Genomic DNA, 21,819 nt, shown 5'->3' with positions numbered 1-21,819 from the left:
CCTTGGCCCCTTTATGAAATACTGGGAAAGCGGTAAAATGCCAGATGCAAGAGATCCTGTTTCCAAATAGTAAATCTGGATCACATTTTAATGGATCTGACACAAATAAGGTGAATATAGAAAGTTTAAACCCCCTGCAGATAATTTACAGATGATAAAAATTCAGGAAAACAAAGTTGCTGATTCATGTAAACAAATTTGCTGATTCACGAAAACAAAGTTGCTTATTCATGAATTCATAATTCTTTTTTCAGCCAAGGTTCACTTTTTTCTTGACAAAAATCCTGCGTCACACAAGCGACCAAAAATAAAAAAGTGAAACTCTGTAGTCTGTATTAATGTACAGTCCCTCCACGATCTAACCAGCATTTTTGGATTAATTGAACCACAAAACATTTAAAGTTGAAGCTTTTTTTCCCTAAAAAATAATAGTTTTTAATAATAATGTTCAACTAAATAATATGAAAATGTGTCCAGGTAGCCGTTTTTCCTTCCAGTTTATTAAATGCAGTTTCGTGTAAACCTTACCAAACCAAACTAACATTCTTTCAAAACGGTGATTATGTTTTTGTAGAGTGAAGGAAAGAGAATCGTCCGTTTTTGGGTTCTTTCCATCCATGCGTGTTCGATAGTCGAGAGTGGTAAAACAAACAAGGATTCAACCGGTTTAAAAATACACAGAGTTTATTTCCCTGACAATAGTTCTAAAGCACAGTTTAAAACATTAATGCAGATATATCTGGATTCTCAAGTAAAGATCTACTGACGCACAAGTTACATGCGAATTACTCGTAGATTTTCCTAAGAACAATGGAAAACTTTAAAACCAGTCTTTTTAAGATGTGTTTGAATCTCCGCCTTCCGGAAAGAGCATGGTCGCTGGATCTCCGCCCCTGGTCCCTCTGATTCGTCAGCTGATAGCCCGCCTGCTTCCTCTGGCCAATAGCTGACGGCTGCCAACTTCAGATGCGCTCCGCCTCTCGGGGGCCCGTTTTCACCGGCGCACACAGTCCGATGATCAAAAGAGTCCCCATCTGGTCAGAGTAAATCATTCCTGGACAACCCAAGGTTCCTTTACCGGTATCCAGAGCAAAGGTCAGCTCCAACCTCCACATGAGAACACGAATCTGAACACTTTCCCAAGGATAAGGTGTTCAACCCAGATAGTAGAAATGTAGTCCATGACATATTTATTGCATCTCTGGAAACTCCTAGATTTGCACAAAGAAGTCCTAGTTGCTGCTGCAACTACAAAGCACAAGTGAAGGTCACTGGAGAATAAGTCCTGATGAGTTCAAAATGAGTTCACTTCACACTAAAGATAAAGCTATAACATAATGAAGAATAAGATATTAAAACATACATTTTCTACATTTCCCTCTCTTGATCACACAAAGTGTGATCACCTAAAAGATTTAACACTACAACACTCAAAAACAACAAAACATTACAAACAGGTCCACCTGACCCGACAGCTGTGGTCTCAAGCCCGCACAGTCTGGAACACAAAATATTTCAAAGGAGTTAGGCGTCCATGCTTGAACGGGCAAGCGAAACCTGTCGGAGCATCAGTAAACATTCAGTGTTCAGTCTGACAGGAAAAGTCTTGCGACGGCTCCGTGCTCCTGCGACAACCACCCCGAAGGATGCCCATGCTTACAAGATCGACCTAACCCCTTGGCACAATGTCATTAAGTAAAGTTACATAGTACAAAAACTAAAGTGGTAAACAAGGCAAATAAAACAAATTCAAAGTCTAATTCGGTGTAAGTCAAAGTCAAATAGTAAAAAAAAAAAGCATAACCGTAAAAAAGATAACAGTTCCTGTAAAGCAAAAGAACACCTGGAATTAAGGGGGAGGAAAGCGAGACATGTTAAGGCAGAACAAAATCACACAGATGACTAAAAGAAAAACAGAATTGTTAAACATAACAGCAAGCGTAATTCAGGAAATTACTTCCATCTCCTCCATGGGGTCCCATTGGAGGGGCTGTGATACATGCGCTCTACCTAAATAAGAATAGCAATAAGTAAAATGCAACAAAATCCAAAAGATCCTTCAGGGCCTCGAACACTCGCGTCCTTCTGTATGTCCCACAAGCTCTGACCAGCTTGGACCAGGCCTCCTATGAACTTCTCAATAAACCTGGTAATTAGAGATCTGATACAGAGGACACAACAGAACAGCTGTAAAAGAATTGGAGTGTCCACACATATGTACCTTCTCCCAAAGATGAATCTGCTGTGGATCTAAATATTGATTAGCGTTAGGGTCAGTAACTTAAATATAAAAAACAATAATCCAAAAACCATATTAGAAAAACAAAACACAAGACACAAGAATCATGTTACGCCTGCGGAGGGGAGAGCAGCAAATGTGATGGGAAAAAGTCCATCAGTGTTTCTCTTCTCAAAGGTCTGCTTCTCCTCATGCTGTCATTAAGAACACAAGTGGGGAAGAAAAAAATTCAAGACAAAAAGAAAAGTTCATTAGAGACAGTCGTATAACTGCCTTATCAACCCAGGACAGTGTCGTAAAACTTCCTCATCCTTGCTGAGGATGAGTGAACGAGAGGAACACACACACAAAGCTGTAGAAAAAGTGAAAAAGGTCAATCTGAGTTACCATTTAAACATCCCTTCTAAACAAATACATTTAAATGATAATAATAAAACAATTTGACGATGATAATAAAACAATTTCCTTAAGACTCCCTAATGTCCATCTCCCTCTCTTGGAGTGGAAACATTGCAGAGTCAAACAGAGATAAGGCACAAACACAAAACCAGATTAATTGAAAGGAAAAATATAAATTGATTAAAAATAGAAATTGAACATAAAATAGGAGAACAGACAGATCAGTGCACCGTTCAGATTAACAGGCATCCTTGTCCACGGTCCTGTGAAAAGCAAGATCACAAGGTGAAGAAATGAAACCACTTATTGTCGTTGCCTTGCAGCCGTGAGGTCTGTCACCCTTGCCGTTTAGCATTGACCTCAAGGAGCAGGAGGTTCCACAAAACAAAGAAGAAAATGTCTTCCATAACCACAAAGACTCAAGAAAACCATAATTTCTCTTACTGTCTCTGGACATTTATGCTGCAAAACAGACTTTCTATGCTCCATAGACATTGAAGAGCCTGTGCTGGAAACAGTTGTACCTAAAAATGGGACTTTCCTTCTGCAACGTTGCAAATTCCTGTTAGACACTTCAAAACCCAAATCAAACAACGTCAAAAGAAGATCTTTCATTACTTGCAGGCAGATTTCAGCAGTCGGTGCCGTTAGCAGGAGCTAATCAACCTTACATCAAAAACACAACCCTCTAATAGCATAATATCCTGTCGGAGAAACTTTAAACAGTGATTGAAAATGCCAGGAGAATATTTAAATCCTTGTGGCAAGCTGTGTACTGCAAACTGAAACCTTTACACTGAAACACGAATAGATGTCTGCTGTTCTCATGTAATGGAATGCAAAAGAAGGCACTTGCTAAAGCAATAGCAGTGAACCACACACATTGTGGGGCTAAAGTTGACAGCATGCGATGTAGATCAGGCACAGGGAGGACTGGAGTAATGATGACTTCACTAACAGCCCTTAAATCATGTGCCATGCGATAAGTTTTATTATCTGCTTGTAATACCGGTCTAAAAAGGAGTACACCACGAAAAATACGAATGCTCAATTACACCAGAGTTCCACAAACCAAACTGAGTTTCCATCATCCCTTCATCTGCATCCTTCACTCAGCTGCGCTGAGATCTAAAAACATTTGTTCCTACAGTTACCTGAATCTCCACCGGGGAAGCAGTGGAGCATGAACAAACATCAAATGAACCTGTTGACCATGAAGCATCAGAGAGCGTTTTTAACATCACCTCTGCATCTTCATGATCTGTCTTCTATCTGCTGCGATGACTGACGATGTAGAAATGCTCCAGAACTGAGGAGGTAGTACTTGAAGACAAAGTTATCCTGTACATATTTATTGAGGGAGAGAAGTGAACAACTGAAAATCCCAGTTTAGACAGATGTTTGTTTACATCCCTCTCAGTCATGGGTCTGAGTTGCCGAACTTCATGACCAGGGGAGTGCTAATTCTATGTGCGATACAGGTGTGACTAACTTCCGGTATCATGGCAAATGTGAGTGTGTGAATAAAAAATAAACTATACACCCTCTTGACCAATTTATATGTCAGTGTAGTTTAAATACCACGTATGGCCATCTACCTGATGAAATGCTTCCCGGTACAGTTGATCATCCTCTCTGTCATAATAGAATGTGCAGTTCAGGTCATCGGAGGCGGAAAAATATTGCTTCTAGGACAGGACTCATGGCATCCAAACCCGAAATACATGGACACACCTGGCGTTTCAGGGCCCTCTGGATCCAGCAGGTGTCAGCAGTAGGGGTTGGCTGTGGGGTGTGGCATGGCATCCAGTCTGAAAGAATGCTGGCTCCTGTTTTGACAAAAACGTTCCGTCCCAACAGATTCACAGGCGTGTGTGGTGAATGCACAAATGAATGTTCCACCATCTGGTCAAAAGTCAGTTGGATGGTCTTTTGCCGGGTTTGAGGAGTCATATGTTCATTTGTCAGAGCTGATGGAGGCAACCGGCAGTTTATAGAGGAACACATTGCACCAGTGTCCATTCATGGAGTTACCTCTGAGCTTGAAAGGGACCATGGCTCCTACATCACCAAGTGGTATTGTCCGACTTGCCACCTGTGGTCCTCGCCACGGTGGAGGAGCTTGGAGCGGTTGTGGGTGCTGTTCATGTCCTCTGCTCCTGGTCTGTGCATTCTGCTGTTGGGTACCTTGTTGTGGGCAGTCGTTGCCATATGTCCTGAGCGCCACAGATGCCATTTCCAGCTGCTGCTGGGGGGTCCCTGGGTGGCCCACGCCTTCCAGGAGGGGATACCCGTCCTCCCGTCCCGGCCTCCGATACCTGAACATTGCTACAGGTCCTGAGGGTATTTAAACTCATCATGTTATGTGCTTTCTTTTTTTTTTTTTTAAACACCTTCATTATCCAGAGTGGATTGTTCCTGCAGTGTAAATGACTGTTTTTCAGTTGTTCAACTCCTCCCTTTGTCCTTTTTCTTCAAATGTGCTCTGCAGTGATGAAACAGATGTATTTTAAATCGACTCTTATCACCTCGCAGACGCTCCGATGCATTCTCCATGCATGCAGTCATGGCTTCATTTGATTAGCGGAGCTGACCTGAGGGTCAGTCACTCCTAACACGGCTCCTTCCTGTGAAGCCAGAGAACTGAGAAATGCTCTTTTTGTCACTCACCCAATGAAGCAGAGGGGGTTTTCTGTGTAAAGATTTATGAGGTCTCAGGACGGCTCTGCACCTTTCCTGCAACATTAAAGCTATGTGCTGCTTGGAAAAAACATGTTGTTACTGCAGATGTTGTTAAAGCAGATTTGTTACTGTCATGCTTTCTTTTCACCATCACCAACTCTATGGATGCTAAAGTTGGTTAATCAATGATGAAAATCAGCAAAGGAAAAAAACCTTAAACTTTTCTCTGAACTATATGACGGATGTGGAGCAAAATCTTTGAAAAATACATTGTTTTAGATGCATACTGGCAGCTAATCATTCACTTTTAATCCAGAAACAAAGACAAATTGTTTTGACTTACCATTAAGGACTTGCTGTCCTACAAAAAGAATTCTGAGAAGTGCTAAAAGCAACAAAATTCCACAATTTAAGCTTTTCCTTATTTAACTAAAAACACAATTCACACTCTAAACCACAACAGGTTCGTTAAAACACAGACAATCAATACGCAGACAATAACTTTTAACCGTTTTCTCAAAACCACACCAAAAGACATAACACAACAAATTAGGCACCTTACAGATAAACAAGATAAACCATTTCACTGAAATGAATCGTTTATCACTAGCATTAACATTCATGTTCTCCCTTCTTCTGTTCTACTAGAACCAGCACCTTTCCTTACCTTACCATACCTTTCTGTGTCCACAGACCCTCTATCACTTCCAATGCCGTTCATTTCTACTTTAATTCACTGCTTTGTCCTTTCCCCATTCTGTACAACATCCACTTACACTGTCTTCAAACTATAATTACATCAAAACATGGGATCTGCTGCAAACTATCTTTAAACACCAATAAATCCTTTAACACCAACACTAAGTAATCTGAGAAATATCAAAACATATAAACATATAAAATAAATTAAACATTGCAAACATTCTTTTTAAGGGAGTCCGGATCTAAACCAACAAATACTTACAATTAGTGTCAATAGCATTACTTTTTAGCAAAACTTAACTAAATCATGGTAATTAGGAATTACAAAATAAAGTAGAGACATTTATTCAAAATAAGAAAACCGAAATAATTGCAAAATCATTTTACACAAAATATATTGGACCGATATTACCTTACTGTGTTTTAGAAAGATTTGCCCAACTTTAGGCAAATTCCAGAGAAAGTTAGGCTACGTTCGACAGAGGCAGAACAGAGACCGTTGCTGCAGGCTGCAGCTGCAGTCAAGCTGCTGTTGTGGCTTAAACTTCCATCGGAAGCGCTGCTCATAGACTCCTTTCTACTTAAAAATCTTTTTCGTCGAACTAAGACCACTGAAATTTGTTTTTATCGACGTCTTACAACCGAGGTCATGACCACGCTCAATAACTACAATGTCAGTTGTTATTTTACCACAAATTAGATCGCAAACTCTTAAGCTTTGTTCCATGAAAGTTTAGCGCAGGTTGAACATTTCGGTCTCCATGGACGCCGTCACGCCGACCACATGGTACAAACAAAGCCAATCAGAGCTGTCGACGCATTCGAAAGAAACTAAAACGTCCCGTTATTGGCTAATTCGAAACAAGATGGCCACGTCCATAGAGAAAACATTTCACACAGAAACATGGAAAATAAAGCCAAAATTCGCTACTTTCAAACAGTTTTTCATCCCATACTTTCCAAAATCTCATGCATACATTTCATTCATAAGCAGTCACGTCTCCAAAATCTCATACATTCAGTCCGTTCATCAGCGATCACGTCTGTATTGTCATCAGTCAGTCGTCAAGTCATGTTTTTGTCCTGACAAAATGCACAATTTTCCTCATCTTCTGTCAAATTCAGCGCTCATGTTTATTTTGAATCCTTCTTTGGTTTCTCTCCGCGTATAAAAAAATAATTTGTAGAGGCCGAAGCCTCCTTGGTGTTTCCGAAAATCCTAGACGCGCAAAATTAGTTCCTATAATAACTCTGTTTTTCGTAAGGGATTTCTTAACAGGTTGAACAGACACAAACCTAGTCAATTTGCTGCTTTCCAAATATCACAAGCTCCCAATTTGCCAACGTTCAATTTTTACAGGCCGAACAGACGAAAAACCTGCATAATTTATAAATGTCCAATTTTTCAAAATTTACTGCTGTCCAAAGTGTATATTTTGCCACCGTTCAATTCGCTGTTCTAGGGAGGGTGAACCCAACACTTATTTACTGGGGTGCGCTCGCCCGTTCGTTCGTATAGGGTACACTGTGCCACTCATACAATCGACTTCTCCTTTAATTTGAGATCATCAATACGCAGACTTTACAAAAGGCTCTGCTCACCATGATTATGAATGAGGCCTCTGAAGAAGTCGACCGCATGGCAGGAAGCATCCCCAGACTTTACGTCGAAAGTCTCAGAAATCTCGTAATAAGCCACTATGATGTGGTCCAATCGGTCTGGTCCGCGTTTCCTATTCACCCCCGACTTCACGTATCGGGGTCACCAAATTGAAGGAAAGAGAATCGTCCGTTTTTGGGTTCTTTCCATCCATGCGTGTTCGATAGTCGAGAGTGGTAAAACAAACAAGGATTCAACCGGTTTAAAAATACACAGAGTTTATTTCCCTGACAATAGTTCTAAAGCACAGTTTAAAACATTAATGCAGATATATCTGGATTCTCAAGTAAAGATCTACTGACGCACAAGTTACATGCGAATTACTCGTAGATTTTCCTAAGAACAATGGAAAACTTTAAAACCAGTCTTTTTAAGATGTGTTTGAATCTCCGCCTTCCGGAAAGAGCATGGTCGCTGGATCTCCGCCCCTGGTCCCTCTGATTCGTCAGCTGATAGCCCGCCTGCTTCCTCTGGCCAATAGCTGACGGCTGCCAACTTCAGATGCGCTCCGCCTCTCGGGGGCCCGTTTTCACCGGCGCACACAGTCCGATGATCAAAAGAGTCCCCATCTGGTCAGAGTAAATCATTCCTGGACAACCCAAGGTTCCTTTACCGGTATCCAGAGCAAAGGTCAGCTCCAACCTCCACATGAGAACACGAATCTGAACACTTTCCCAAGGATAAGGTGTTCAACCCAGATAGTAGAAATGTAGTCCATGACATATTTATTGCATCTCTGGAAACTCCTAGATTTGCACAAAGAAGTCCTAGTTGCTGCTGCAACTACAAAGCACAAGTGAAGGTCACTGGAGAATAAGTCCTGATGAGTTCAAAATGAGTTCACTTCACACTAAAGATAAAGCTATAACATAATGAAGAATAAGATATTAAAACATACATTTTCTACAAGAGCAACTGTACTTTTTGAACACATCTGTAAATACAGCATGTTTGACAAGTTTTAGACAGTTTTTCAGAAGTGCTTGAAGAGTGAAATAGAATCATTCCTTCAATCCAGAAATTATTAGAAAGCAGTTCTTTAATAAAGATGAATCTTTGACTTGAATTCTTTTGTTCTCCAACAAAATCTTGAAGGAGAAATGAACTGTTTTCCTGATTTCATCATGAACATTTTCAGACTGTTAGAACAGAGGTTTGTTTTTGTTGAGCTTCATGACAGTTAACAGCAGTGCAGTGAGAGATGCGTCACATTAGTGCAATGCATCATGGGAGTTGTAGTGAAATCAGTGGTCCTGATGCTGGACAGACTCACGTCTCTGAACTTCATTATTTTATCACGCGGGAAGCTACTAGAGGAACACAGATGATCTGTGATCCATACGGATAATTAGCCCCAGTTCTACACAGACGTGTCCCATGGTCCCCTTCTCTTTCCTCCCACTTCATTCATGTCCCCCACTTTTGTTTTAACCACCTCAGATTCACGTCCACCAATCAAAGTGGCTGCTGGACGTTCGTCCAAAAGTGTGTTTCTAAATCTGACGCTCCCGCCGCGTGTGGGAAGAGCTTCCGTCAAAGTTTTTCTCTGTCTCCTCATGAAAGACATGGAAGATGCTGAGAGATCCAGTGTATTTCTACTACAAAGAGCTCCACAAAAGCGTCAGAGTGAAACATGGACCTATTTGATGAACATGGAGCTGATATTCTGGAGATGGTAAATGTTTTAGATCAGTAAAAATGAGTCATTTCCAGCAGCACATCTGATCATCTCTCACGGCACACTGGTTGAAAAAGACTGTAGAGAATCAACATTTGAATGAAAGCTGACCTGAGAGTCTCCAGTTTACAGTCTGGACTCTCCAGTCCGGCTGACAGTAGCTTCACTCCAGAATCCTGCAGGTCGTTGAAACTCAGGTCCAGAAGTCTGAGTCTGGAGGACTGAGAGCTGAGAACTGAGGACAGAGCTGCACAGCTTCTCTCTGACAGATTACAGCCTATCAGTCTGCAGATAACAAAGACAGACAGCAGTTATTGAATCTTTCATGTTTCCATCAGATTCATTTGTTCACTGAAGGTGATTTTCATGAGAGTTCTTACAGAGCTTTGTTGGAGGCTTTGACCACTGGCAGCAGCCTCAGAAGAGCCTCCTCTGAACCACAGTATTTCTGCAGGTCAAACTCTTCCAGATCTTCTCCTGATGACAGTAAGATGAAGGCCAGAGCAGACAACTGAGCAGGAGACAGTTTATCTGTGGAGAGACCTCCTGACCTCTGAAGAGGAGACAGCTTTTCTCTGGAGAGACGTCCTGACCTCAGGAACTGTTGGATCTCCTCCACTAGAGATCCATCATTCAGTTCATTCAAACAGTGGAACAGGTTGATGCTTCTCTCTGCAGACAGATCCTCACTGATCTTCTTCTTGATGAACTGGACTGTTTCCTGATTGGTCTGTGAGCTACTTCCTGTCTGAGTCAGCAGACCTCGTAGGAGACTCTGATTGGTCTGCAGTGAAAGACCCAGGAGGAAGCGGAGGAACAAGTCCAGGTGTCCGTTTGGACTCTGTAAGGCCTTCTTCACAGCACTCTGGTAGAACTGGACTGGACTGCTCTGTTTCAGTTTGAGAATCGTTGAGGGTCTTTTATTCTGTTCCTCCATGAGGTTGAGTTTGGAGGTGATGAAGGTCAGGTGGACATGAAGAGCAGCCAGAAACTCCTGAACACTCAGATGGATGAAGCAGAAGACCTTGTCCTGGTACAGGCCTCTCTCCTCTCTAAAGACCTGTGTGAACACTCCTGAGTACACTGAGGCTGCTCTGAGATCGATGCCACACTCTGTCAGGTCGGATTCATAGAAGATCAGGTTTCCTTTCTGCAGCTGCTCAAAAGCCAGTTTTCCCAGAGACTCCATCATCTTCTTGCTCTCTGGACTCAGTGAGGATCTGTCTCAGCTCCTCCATCATACTTGACCTTCTGGACTTTGGCCTGAACCACCAGGAAGTGGATGTACATCTCAGTCAGGCTCTTGGGCAGCTCTCCTCTTCCTCTGCTCTTCAGCAGATCCTCCAGAACTGTAGCAGTGATCCAGCAGAAGACTGGGATGTGGCACATGATGTGGAGGCTTCTGGATCTCTGGATGTGGGAGATGATCCTGCTGGCCTGCTCTTCATCTCTGAACCTCTTCCTGAAGTACTCCTCCTTCTGTGGATCATTGAACCCTCTGACCTCTGTCACCATGTCAACACACTCAGCAGGGATCTGATTGGCTGCTGCAGGTCGTGTGGTTATCCAGAGGAGAGCAGAGGGAAGCAGGTTCCCCCTGATGAGGTTTGTCAGCAGATCAGCCACTGAGGTGGACTTTCTAGGGTCCTTCAGGATCTGAGTCTTGTGGAAGTCCAGAGGAAGTCGACTCTCATCCAGACCATCAAAGATGAAGAGGACCTGGAAGTCTTCAAAGCTGCAGATTCCTGCTTGTTTGGTTTCAGGGAAGAAGTGATGAACAAGTTCCACCAAGCTGAACTTCTCCTCTTTCAGCACATTCAGCTGTCTGAAAGTGAATAAAAATGTGAAGTGGAGGTTCTGGTGGGCTTTGCCTTCAGCCCAGTCCAGAGTGAACTTCTGTGTTAAGACTGTTTTCCCGATGCCAGCCACTCCCTTAGTCATCACGGTTCTGATTGGTTCTGGTCTTCCAGCTGGGAGTTGGAAGAGCTCTTCTTGTCTGATGCTTGTTTCTGCTCTGTCTGCTTTCCTGGATGCTGCTTCAATCTGTCTGACCTCATGTTCTTCATTTAGCTCTCCTCTTCCTCCCTCTGTGACGAAGAGCTCTGTGTAGATCTCATTCAGAAGGGTTGGGCTTCCTGCTTTAGCCATCCCCTCAAACACACACTGGAACTTCTTCTGCAGACCAGATTGGACTTCATGTCGACAAACTGCAGCAGCAGATCCTGAATGAAGACAACAAACAGTAAATCAAGTCTCTGCAGCCCTGAATGATGAGGGTTTGAATCCCTGTTGAGACATCAGGAAATCTTCATTTCTCAGCAGCTGAAACCTTCAGAGAAATCCTCTTACTGCTCTGCAGTCCATCAGCCAGCTCCTCCTGCTTCATCCTCCTCAGGAAGTTCACTGTGATCTTCATCACTGACTCTCTGCTGCTCCTCTGCTCTTCATCTTCAGCCTCCAGCTCCTCCTCTTCCTCCCTGTGACTCAGAAGCTTCTGGATCTTCTTCAGCTCCTTCTTGACAAAAGTGACAATGTTGTCCTCCAGCAGCTGCAACAGAATTCCAGATGAATGAGCCAATCAGAGTGAAGTCATGGAGCCAAACATCAGCTCCATGTTGGACACTCTGACAATCCACTGGTCTGCAAAGTGCAGCATGGAGACGACTGTGGACAGAATGATGGAAAGTAGTTGTTGTTCATGTACAGACCAGAAAGATGGAGTCCAGCTGTGTTTGATGCTGCTGGACAGACGGACCACTGGGAGTCTCTGAGCTCTGCTGGTCCAGTCTGTGGAGAATCAGCAGCAATCACCTCCATTCTGTCTGAAACCAAACTAACTAGAGTCATGTCACAGCTAGAATGTTCTAGTTCACAGTTCAGATGGAGAACAGCAAACCAATGGATCATATCAACACCTCTCTGTCCATGTCTACAGAGTCACTGAAGTGTTTAGACTGTCTTGGAGCCAAAGGCTGGATTCATGTCTCTGCTGCCCCCATGTCTGGATTCTGAGCAGTTTTCCTAAAGAGGCAGTCCATCCACAGAGGACTCTGTGACCACAGCCCTCCATGATGCTCTGTCCCACCTAGAGCTAGAGGAGAGCTAACAGGGATGCTCTTTGTGGACTGTAGCTCAGCGTTTAACACCATCCTCCCTAACAAACCAATAGAGACACTTGTGGACTTCTGGCTACTCCAGTCATAGCGAGCTGCCTGAGTCCAGAGAACTCTCTCCCAGGAGAACAGAGGAGCAGAAAAGTGGCTTCAGTACGGTGTTTGAGCTCCGGGGACGGCTTTGAATGCAGAAATGATGTTTCAAGCATTCCTGTGAAACCGTGGAAACAATCATGACCAGAAACAAAGGCTGATGTTATTCACACGTATGTATGTGCAGTCAGAATGTACATTACTGCTTTTTTCCACACATAAATATTACGAATATTGTATTTTTTAATTCAGATTGGCTCCCATAAACCCACCAGCTGCAGACATGTTCATGTGTGCTGAGGGTCCAGCCTCAGCCAGACTCTGCCTTCAGGGGCTCCAAGGTAAACTGAGTCTGAGACCCCTGATCTACAGCCTTTACAGCCAAAACACACCAGAATTAGTTAGAAAATAATGTCTTTGGTCACCAGAACAACACAGTTTAACTGTTGGAGCACAGCAGCTACATTAATGAGGATGTTTTTCTACAGAGAAAAAGAAAAAAACTGAAAAGATTCTTCAAGCATTTCTGGACTGAGGAGAACATGTTCATCTGAATCTTCTACCGGAAAAAGAAACCAGTGGAATTGTCAGACTTGGAGAAATCAGCCACACTATGAAACCAAAGTCAGACATTTTCACCAAGAAAATCTAGCAAAGCAGAGAAAACTGGAACTTTTCTCCTGATTTGGTTGGAATCAGACTGGAGCTGCTGTCAGTCAGAGTCAGCAGTCAACATGTTTTCTTCTCCAACATCTCTGATGTCTCTCAGAGACTCTCAGAAGACTCAACTGAAAAGATCTCATCACACACATGATGCTCCAAGTGAGTCTGATCAGAGAGATCCAGAACTGAACCAGACCTCAAGTCCTTCATCTGAAAACTACAGATCATCTGAACTAGAATCCAGCCTCCTTTAACTCTGACAAACACTCACTGTTCCAGTCCTGGATGGATGTCCTTGAAGTCTGGATTAAGACCCTTTGATCTGTCACTCTTGAAGGAAACACTGCTGGATCCAGATCCAAGTCCAGGTCCAGGTTGGTTCCTGTGAGGAATGAAGGTTTCGGGTGTAACTGTTTAGTTCGGACATGCTCCTTTAAATCTGACAAACACTTACTGTTCCAGTCCTTTATGGATGTATTTGAAGTCTGGATTATAACCCTTTGAGAAGTCACTCCTGAAGGAAACACTGCTGGATCCAGATCCAAGTCCAGGTTGGTTCCTGTGGAGAATGCAGGTTGCTGGTGTGAGTCCTGAGCTCTGACATGGAGAAGATCATGGACAGTTGGAGATGTTCATCTCACCTCTGAGCTTTGCTCTGGTTGTCATGGTTACCATCTCTGCTTTTAGAGGGAGGGGCTCCCTCCTGTGGCTCCTCCCACTGATCCATGCTGCTGGATTCACTGGATCCACATCAGCTCACACACACCTTCACCTGCAGAGGAAACCCTCATCATCATCAGAGGAAGCTGCCATCAGCTGCTGCACTTCTGCTCTCCCTCCAGCAGGTGGAGACATGGAGCTGCAGCAGCAACATTTCCATTCAGTCACTTTGACACAGAAACAACAAACTATGGAGTTATTTCAGTCTCAATAATCAGAAATGCACACAACCGGTTTTACAAATACACACGCTCCGATTCACAAATGTCATTTTATGCAAACGTGAAAAATAAATTCGGAAATACACACCCTGTGTTTCACAAACACACAGATTGTGTTTCACAAATGCACACTAAATGTTTTACAAATGCACAATAAGTGTTTCTCACAAATGTGCACACTGTTTTTCACAAAAACATTTTAGAAATTCACAATAAATGTATCAGAAATGCAGACTAAGTGCTTCACATACGTGATTATTAGTTACACATGTGATGTGAACTCACAGATCATTCGAATTGCAGACTGTGCATTCAAAATCCCGTTCTCGTTTGTGAATCTCCCCGTGTGTGTGAGAGATTTTTCTACGGTGAATATTGAGACTCATCTGACGGAGCGGGTCAACTAATGTCACCATTGGCTAGTGAATCTGTCAATCAAACTCATCGGCAAAGCAGGCGGGTTCGCTTTTAGCCAATCGTATGGCCCCTTACACTTTCTCTACGCTTTCTGCAGGTGGCAAAAGCTCCGCCCATATTTGATTCTGTACCAGTCGGTCGTTAGCGTGTTAGCCTTAGCATGGCTTGTCGGTTTATTTGCCTTCGGTTGTCAAAAATTACTGGCTTGTGCAACTTTTCAGTGGACCTGGAAGCAAGGCAACAGTGGTTGAATGCAGTTGACATAGAATCCATCGAACTCTGTACTGGTCATGAGATTTAAAATGAATGTTTCACTCGGGATTGTTTGTACGTTATTCTCTTAGCTTTCATGCTAGCGTCATTTCAACACTCAGACACGGTTCCCTTCGGTCGTGATCATCTGAAGGTGGAGGAGAAAAATCTTTAACTTCCACAGAAGGTTTTGTGGAGAAACTGGCATCACTTTGCTCCGTACCACGCAGTGGGACTACATTACCTCAAGTTCATCTCACTGTCAATCACAGACGCCCAATATACACCTCCCCTGCTCAGCCCGAAGTCACTTTGCTTGACCTTAATTTTATTTTTTTAATAACACAAATGTCAGTGATTTTATATTGTAACCATATACATATACACCTCTTGGCCAGGTCACCCTTGCAAAAAGATCCTCATCTCTCTGGGTTTTATAGCTGGTTAAATACTACACAACAAAAGATGGTCATAGAACAACAAAGTGCAAACATTCACCCTTTATTGCAGAGTAAAATTCAGTGAAAACATGGACAGATTAAAACATCAAAATTTAAGCAAATGTGGGATCTCTACTGATTTGAATTTTATTTAAAGTGGAACTAATTTTCATAACTTCCTTACATACAATGAAGTCCCTTGAACAATACAGCAGTATTGATTTGAACTCTGTCTTGCTCCCCTCAGTCTCTCTTCTTCTGTATGTAATTATGTCACCTAAATTAAGTTCTAAACACACTGGACAGTAAAGATGTAGGTCCACTCCCACACGGTCTGAATTAAACAATGGATTGATGTCGTCTTGCAGTTCCAACATTTGTGGACCCAAAAGAGGACTGTCCCATACCAGGACATTGATCCCAGGATGAGGTTCAGCCATGGATCCACTCTCCTCCCATTCAATCTCTGGAACCAGCATACCCTGACAAAAAAAAAAAAAAAAAAAGATACTGTTTATGAACAGCACTGTTTTTTTTAATGTTTTAGATTATGTAGGAACAGAGACCCACTAATAATGACTTATATTGTTTCTAGCAGGCAGACCTCATATCTCCATAACTGTTTATAATTTGCAAATAAGTGACTCTTAACAAAGTAGTGAGATTAGTACAGCTGATGGCTCATAATGCCAAACATTGTGATGCATTTTGAACTTGCAGATGTGCTATTCTTCCTACTTGATTTAAAAAACCAAACAATTTAGGGAAATAGTTTGCACCACACAACAATAATACTTTTCATTCATTTTTGATGAAAATTCCTTGTAGTCATTGTGATTTCATCATACTGTTCTTGATACTTTCCACTTTAGTCGAACTGCACACAAATCAGTTGTCCAGTACAGTGAGATTAAATAAAGCAGGGTTTTTCAACCAGTGTGTGTGCCGCGGGAGATGGTCAAGTGTGCCGTGGGGAATTGCCCTACTTCACTGATCTGAAATCATTTTCCATCTCCAGGAAATCAGCTCTTTGTTAATCCAAACAGGCACTGATAAAACACTGAGTAGTTAGGAATATAAAAGATCTTAAAATGACTTTTTCTTTGTGTTTATTTAATTCTATAAAATACATTTTGATAAGGTTGACAGTACCGTGATTTAGCTGCAGCTATAACCTTGTAAGGAAAAGTCCCGCCCCTTTAACTGTCTCCACCAATCATTCTTGAAGGCTTAATCACATGTCATCAGTCTGACCAATGAGAAGTGGTTAAAGTTTTCACTTCCTTGTTTTTAATTCTGCTGATAAAGTCGCTCAGTTATAACAAAAATACCAGCTAAAGCTTGTCTTTAGCGGTGTAACTTTCCACAGAGTCCGGTGTCAGACCGTGGAACAAGAGAACAAAGGTTGAAAAACACTGAAATAAAGCACTTACCCGGGGATCAGAAACAGGGTTCTGGGTCAAGCCCAAATGCCACAGCTGATTTGGTGTCATGCTTTGCTCCGTCCTGATTGGCTGTCCCACGCGTCACTAAAGACATCCAAACTGGCCTGAATGCGTGGTAGGAAGATGTAATGGCAGCAGAATACGTGATGTTACTGATATTGAGCAAGTCTTGGTCCTCAGGAGAGTGCAGGATGTTGTAATATAAACCAGTAACAGTCATGAAGACATCACACCAGAGGAGCTCAATCCTGTATTTGGAAAAAAGCAAAAAGAAATATTATATTGTCAGATTTATTTTTAATACATCATTCACTTTTATGTATATATTAAAGCATCTAAAACTAGGTTCAACTCACCGTTGATTGTGTGTACACTTTTCCCACAATGAAGCCGTTTGTGTCAGTTGTACGTACTGTGAGCATCAACTCAGCTATGCCCACATTTCTCCTCCGTGATCTCCTCTCACCCTGACAATAACATGAAAATCAAGTCTCAAACACATAATTACAAATGCATCGCCAATACGGTACACATCAACTTAAAATGTAATGTTCTTATGTATGATGCCAATAAGTAGAATTTCTAGGTTAGATAAATTGCAGGAGTGGGTTACATGTATCACTGGGGAAAAAAATGAGGTGAGAGAGACTGTTAAGGGGGGGTAAAATGTTATTCACGAGGGGAAAGTTTTAGAGTTGGCTTTGTTTTCAGAGGAGTCTAAAAAAAGTTATTTTATTTTTGTACAAAAAACCAAGTACTTATACTGCCTGATATGTGAATAAAAGATTTCTTTATGAAAAACATGAATACCTCAGAGGAAAGCCATAAACGTTCACAGCGTCACTGAAGAAGGCCAAGTGGGTGTCTGCACAGTTGTTCTCTGCTATCTTCAGGTACAGGATACATGGAATACAAGTACAAATACTTTCAACTGACAGATATTTACAGGGGCAAAAATGCTAAATTCCCAATTGACAGGTAAAACAGTAATACAATAGGATGATAAAATATGAAATAGAATAGAATAGAAAGGTATTTAGGATGTCACACTTCAGCAATTCCTAGAGAATAAATAAAAACACAACAAACATGGATTAGATCATTTAGCTGTCTGAGATTAAATTACATAATTTTCAAATATTAGAAAGGGGAATTTTTTAAAACACTCTTGCTATGATAACTTGAGCTTGTAGTAAAGAACAGCTTTAAAAAAATATCAGAGACAAGACACTGATCACAGGAATCCTGTGTGTAATATTTACAGTAACTTCTACTCAAATCACTGTTGACAGCAGATTTCTCCCATCCGCCCTTTCTGTGACTACTTATTGACTACAAAACAGCCTAAAAACACTATGTTTGGGATTCTTGTCATTTTGTCATTGGAAGTAAAGATACGGGGATTTTAGTGGCTGTCACTCTGACACAATCTCATAGGGCTGGTCATCACAATGAATACGGGTTCTAACGTTAGAAACGTTAATGAGGCTTCTTTCATTCTCAGTGGATTCATGTATGTTATGTTTAAAAAATGCCGTTTTCATGAATGTCATATGAATTAACTTTGTTGCACATATCCACCCCGTCTTAAAGTCTGGGTTGTGAAAAGACTGTCTAACTTTAACCCGGATCGCGTTTACATAAAGGCAGCACACGGGACAGCTAACTTACTAGCTAGTTAGCATAGCATCAGTGTTTAAACAAATCCCCGTCTCTAAATCAATACTTTTTATTAAACTTTCTGTGCTGCTGTAAATCCGGCATGTTTTCCCCTTGGCTCCTTATGAATCATGTTAAGAACCTACATTGGCTGTATATCTAGCTTGAACCGACGCGCTAGCTTAAACTTCCCTCACACTCACACAGGGCAGGCAGACAATTTGAGTCGAAAGCCGGCTAGTTTCGAGGCCCCTGGTTGGTTGTAGTTACTCGTGTTGTGTGAAGAGCTGGTATGCCAAGTATAAAACTTGACAAAACCATCATAAGTCCTCCCCCGCTTTCATAAAAAATATGACCGCACAGGCTAAGCTAAGCTAATTTGCGGTGGGGGTACTCTGCAAACGACTCGGCTGCAGTGTTCATAAAGCATTCACACATGTCACTTGGCTAAGGAGACCGCTTCAACTTAGTATTCAATAACATTACAGGACGTACAACGAGGGAATAATCAAATAAATGCATTACTTACGGGCTGAGACTGTTCCCGTTCTGAAGACCTCTCCGCCATGTTTGCCGCCCGCGTCCTCCCAACTGCTGTGTTGAACAGCTCCCTCCCTCGTCAGTTGAGAGTGAAGAGTGTAAGGGGCCATTCGATTGGCTAAAAGCGAACCCGCCTGCTTTGCCGATGAGTTTGATTGACAGATTCACTAGCCAATGGTGACATTAGTTGACCCGCTCCGTCAGATGAGTCTCAATATTCACCGTAGAAAAATCTCTCACACACACGGGGAGATTCACAAACGAGAACGGGATTTTGAATGCACAGTCTGCAGTTCGAATGATCTGTGAGTTCACATCACATGTGTACCTAAAAGTCACGTTTGTGAAGCACTTACTGTGCATTTCTGATACATTTATTGTGAATTCCTAAAATGTTTATGTGAAAAACAGTGTGCACATTTGTGAGAAACACTTATTGTGCATTTGTAAAACATTTAGTGTGCATTTGTGAAACACAATCTGTGTGTTTGTGAAACACAGGGTGTGTATTTCCGAATTTATTTTTCACGTTTGCATAAAATGACATTTGTGAATCGGAGCGTGTGTATTTGTAAAACCGGTTGTGTGCATTTCTGATTATTGAGACTGAAATAACTCCATAACAAACTTCCTGTTTCTACACTTCAGGAAACATGAAGCATCAAGAAAAACAGACAGAAATCAAAGAATGAGGAGAAAAGAAAGAAAGACATGAATTCTTCCTCTCAAAGCTCCAACAGAGACTTTGATTCCACTGTAGAACCTCTGAACTGGAAAGCATTACAGGTTACTTGTTCTAAAGTAATCCATTACCTTACAGGATTACTCTCTGAAAACTGTAACATGAGTCCCGAGTTACTTTTTAGTTTCTTTAGAACAGCTGCAGAAGAAAAACTTTTCCACAGAGTTGTTCTCATTTCTATGAAGGATGATTTGGTTTCATGAAGATTTCTAATCATAAAGTTTATTTCTGGTAAAGTGAAAACAATGGAAACACAATCGGAGGATCAGAATTCAGCTGAAGTGAGTTTAGTCCATGAAAAGAAAACTTAGTCTGTGTTCAGACTGGACACATTTGGTTTAAAGTGAACCAGAGTTTGTTTCCTGATAATCTGGATCAAATGTTCAGTCTGAATCCACCCAAGTGGATCCTGTTCTGGACCAGGAACCGCTCTCTGACCCGTCTGTGGAGGTGGTCTCAAACAGAGAACTACAGGCCTGTGAGCCTCAGGAACAAACGCTTTCATTAAAGCAGGTTCTACCACGGAGAACTAGGACCGCCTTAAAAAGAAAACTACACATTTACAAGAATAAAGTTAGACATTTAGGAGACAAAGTGGTCATTCTACACAAAGAAAGTTGGAGAATTATGAGACAAAAGTCAGAATTGTAGGACTTTATTCTGATAAATGTATTTCTTTGTTATTTTGATGGTGGCTCCAATTCTCTGTCCTAAAGTTCAAATGACTGAACTAGAAAAACTAGACACACAACTCTGTCCAAAAACACACAAAACACACCATGAGGAAGACAACAACTAAAGTTTAGAGTCTATGAAGACTAACAGCAAAATCATTGAAGATGATCTGAAAAATAGAATTGATAGTTGAAGAAAAGCAGAAAAATCTTTGTTTTCATCCACTAAGGCCTCATGGTCTCTCTGCTCCAAACATTTCTATTCTAGCTTGTTGGTCTGATGGAATCCCAGAGTTCCTGAACATGGAAGGAGGAAATAGGACTCTGTTACCTGGAACTGTAATCTATTACTTTAGGAAGGAGTTCTCCCACAGACTGGATGGAGGAGAACAGGAAGGTTTGGAGTCAGAAATGAAAAAAGCCAACAAGCATCAGCTGATTGTTGTTGAGGTGATGAAGAAGAGTCCTCCATGTTGTTGATCCAACAATGATGAAGCTTTGGAAACAGCAGAGGGAGGAGAGTTTGCAGAGAAAGAAGAAGATCTTCTCCAAACATTCAGAAACAAACAGTCAAGTTAGTGAAGACAAAGTTCCAGAAACAAACTCACTTCAGTTTCTGCAAAGAGATGAAGAGGAAGAAGAGTCTCCCTCACCGTGTCAACGCAGCTGCAGCACTGATCACTGACTCACAACCAGGAAGAGTCCACCTGGATGGAGGCGGGGCAGCACAGGTGGGCGGGGCAGCAGGTGGAGCAGCCTCAACCAGAAACCTGCTAGTCACTGGGAGGAGGGGCGGAGCTTCAAGCTGTCAGATTGACAGATAGTTGATGTCAGTGAAGGTCATGTGACCTTCTGCTTTCTGTTCTCCCCCTTCCAGACGTGCATGACCCCCCCTCATCTGTCATCTACTGACACTGAAGCAGAAACTCCTGATGGAGCTGAAGGGAGGGGCCTGACTATTTCCTGGAAACAGCTCCTTCTGATCATCAGTCAGAACAGCCGTTGGAGGCAGAGATTTGATCCCAAAGAAAAGCTCAAAGTGAAAGAATGTGGATCTTCCAGATCTGTCAGAGCTTCCAGGAAAAACTCTGACAGATTCCAACAGAGAGAAAGATGTGAGGAGCAGTAATACACTTTAGTTTGACACTTTGATGACTGCAGGAAGTTTAGAAAAAGAGTCCCACTGATCTCTCCAAAGCTCCAAATCTCTGTTTTCCCTCCAAGGATCAGGATCTTCAGCTGTTTCTCAGAACCACATTCCTGAATGACGTCTTTGTTCCTCAGTAACAGGAAGTGTTTGAACGGCTGCAGATTCTTCAGAACATCAAGGTTTCCTGCAGCTGGAATGAAGGAGTGCTGCCCCCTGGTGGACAGGAACTCAGCAGTGCAGCTTCAGGATGGAGTGGGTTCCAACAGATCAGATCAACGTTCTGCTCTCTGCTAAAGAGGCCGTTTCATCAGCTGGGAGTCTGTTGGAGGT

The 21,819-nt window shown here is 42.1% G+C and overlaps 1 protein-coding gene across 3 annotated transcripts; it reads right to left on the bottom strand.

The window, feature by feature from the left end:
* Positions 1–666: 666 nt before the first annotated feature.
* On the bottom strand, positions 667–21,090 carry LOC111946370 (protein NLRC3-like). 3 transcript variants are annotated; one of them, XM_078930522.1, is made up of 8 exons: positions 20,948–21,088; positions 13,871–14,001; positions 13,684–13,788; positions 13,501–13,611; positions 12,069–12,147; positions 11,710–11,908; positions 9,741–11,582; positions 667–9,645 (listed from the first exon to the last, which is right to left on the bottom strand). In XM_078930522.1, the coding sequence occupies exons 2-7, from the start codon at positions 13,954–13,956 to the stop codon at positions 10,570–10,572; spliced, it is 1,593 nt and encodes a 530-aa protein (XP_078786648.1). In that variant the 5' UTR covers positions 13,957–14,001; positions 20,948–21,088; the 3' UTR covers positions 667–9,645; positions 9,741–10,569. The 3 variants fall into 3 exon arrangements, 1 of the variants encoding a protein (XP_078786648.1); XR_013647352.1 differs by lacking the exons at positions 667–9,645; positions 9,741–11,582; positions 11,710–11,908; ... (2 more) ...; positions 13,684–13,788; positions 13,871–14,001 and adding exons at positions 15,325–15,761; positions 16,713–16,972; positions 17,081–17,191; positions 17,535–17,611; positions 18,913–20,835 and having other exon boundaries at positions 20,948–21,090; XR_013647354.1 differs by lacking the exons at positions 667–9,645; positions 9,741–11,582; positions 11,710–11,908; ... (3 more) ...; positions 13,871–14,001; positions 20,948–21,088 and adding exons at positions 15,325–15,761; positions 16,713–16,972; positions 17,535–17,611; positions 18,913–19,424.
* Between the last annotated feature and the right edge of the window lie 729 nt (positions 21,091–21,819).

Source organism: Oryzias latipes, chromosome 2 (assembly GCF_053564925.1).
Source record: "Oryzias latipes strain Hd-rR chromosome 2, Olatipes_Hd-rR_3.1".
NCBI lineage: Eukaryota > Metazoa > Chordata > Actinopteri > Beloniformes > Adrianichthyidae > Oryzias > Oryzias latipes.
The sequence above is the reverse complement of the archived record's forward strand: the minus strand, read 5'-3'. Positions and strand labels throughout refer to the sequence as shown.

What these genes read in the sequence shown, in the direction of transcription:
- LOC111946370 (XM_078930522.1), bottom strand. Translation starts at nt 13,956, where the DNA reads ATGGATCAGTGGGAGGAGCCACAGGAGGGAGCCCCTCCCTCTAAAAGC. An exon ending in AACCAGAGCAAAGCTCAGAG is followed by an intron (nt 13,789 to 13,870) that starts GTGAGATGAACA and finishes CATTCTCCACAG; the next exon opens with GAACCAACCTGGACTTGGAT. An exon ending in AGCTGGACTCCATCTTTCTG is followed by an intron (nt 11,909 to 12,068) that starts GTCTGTACATGA and finishes ATTCTGTTGCAG; the next exon opens with CTGCTGGAGGACAACATTGT.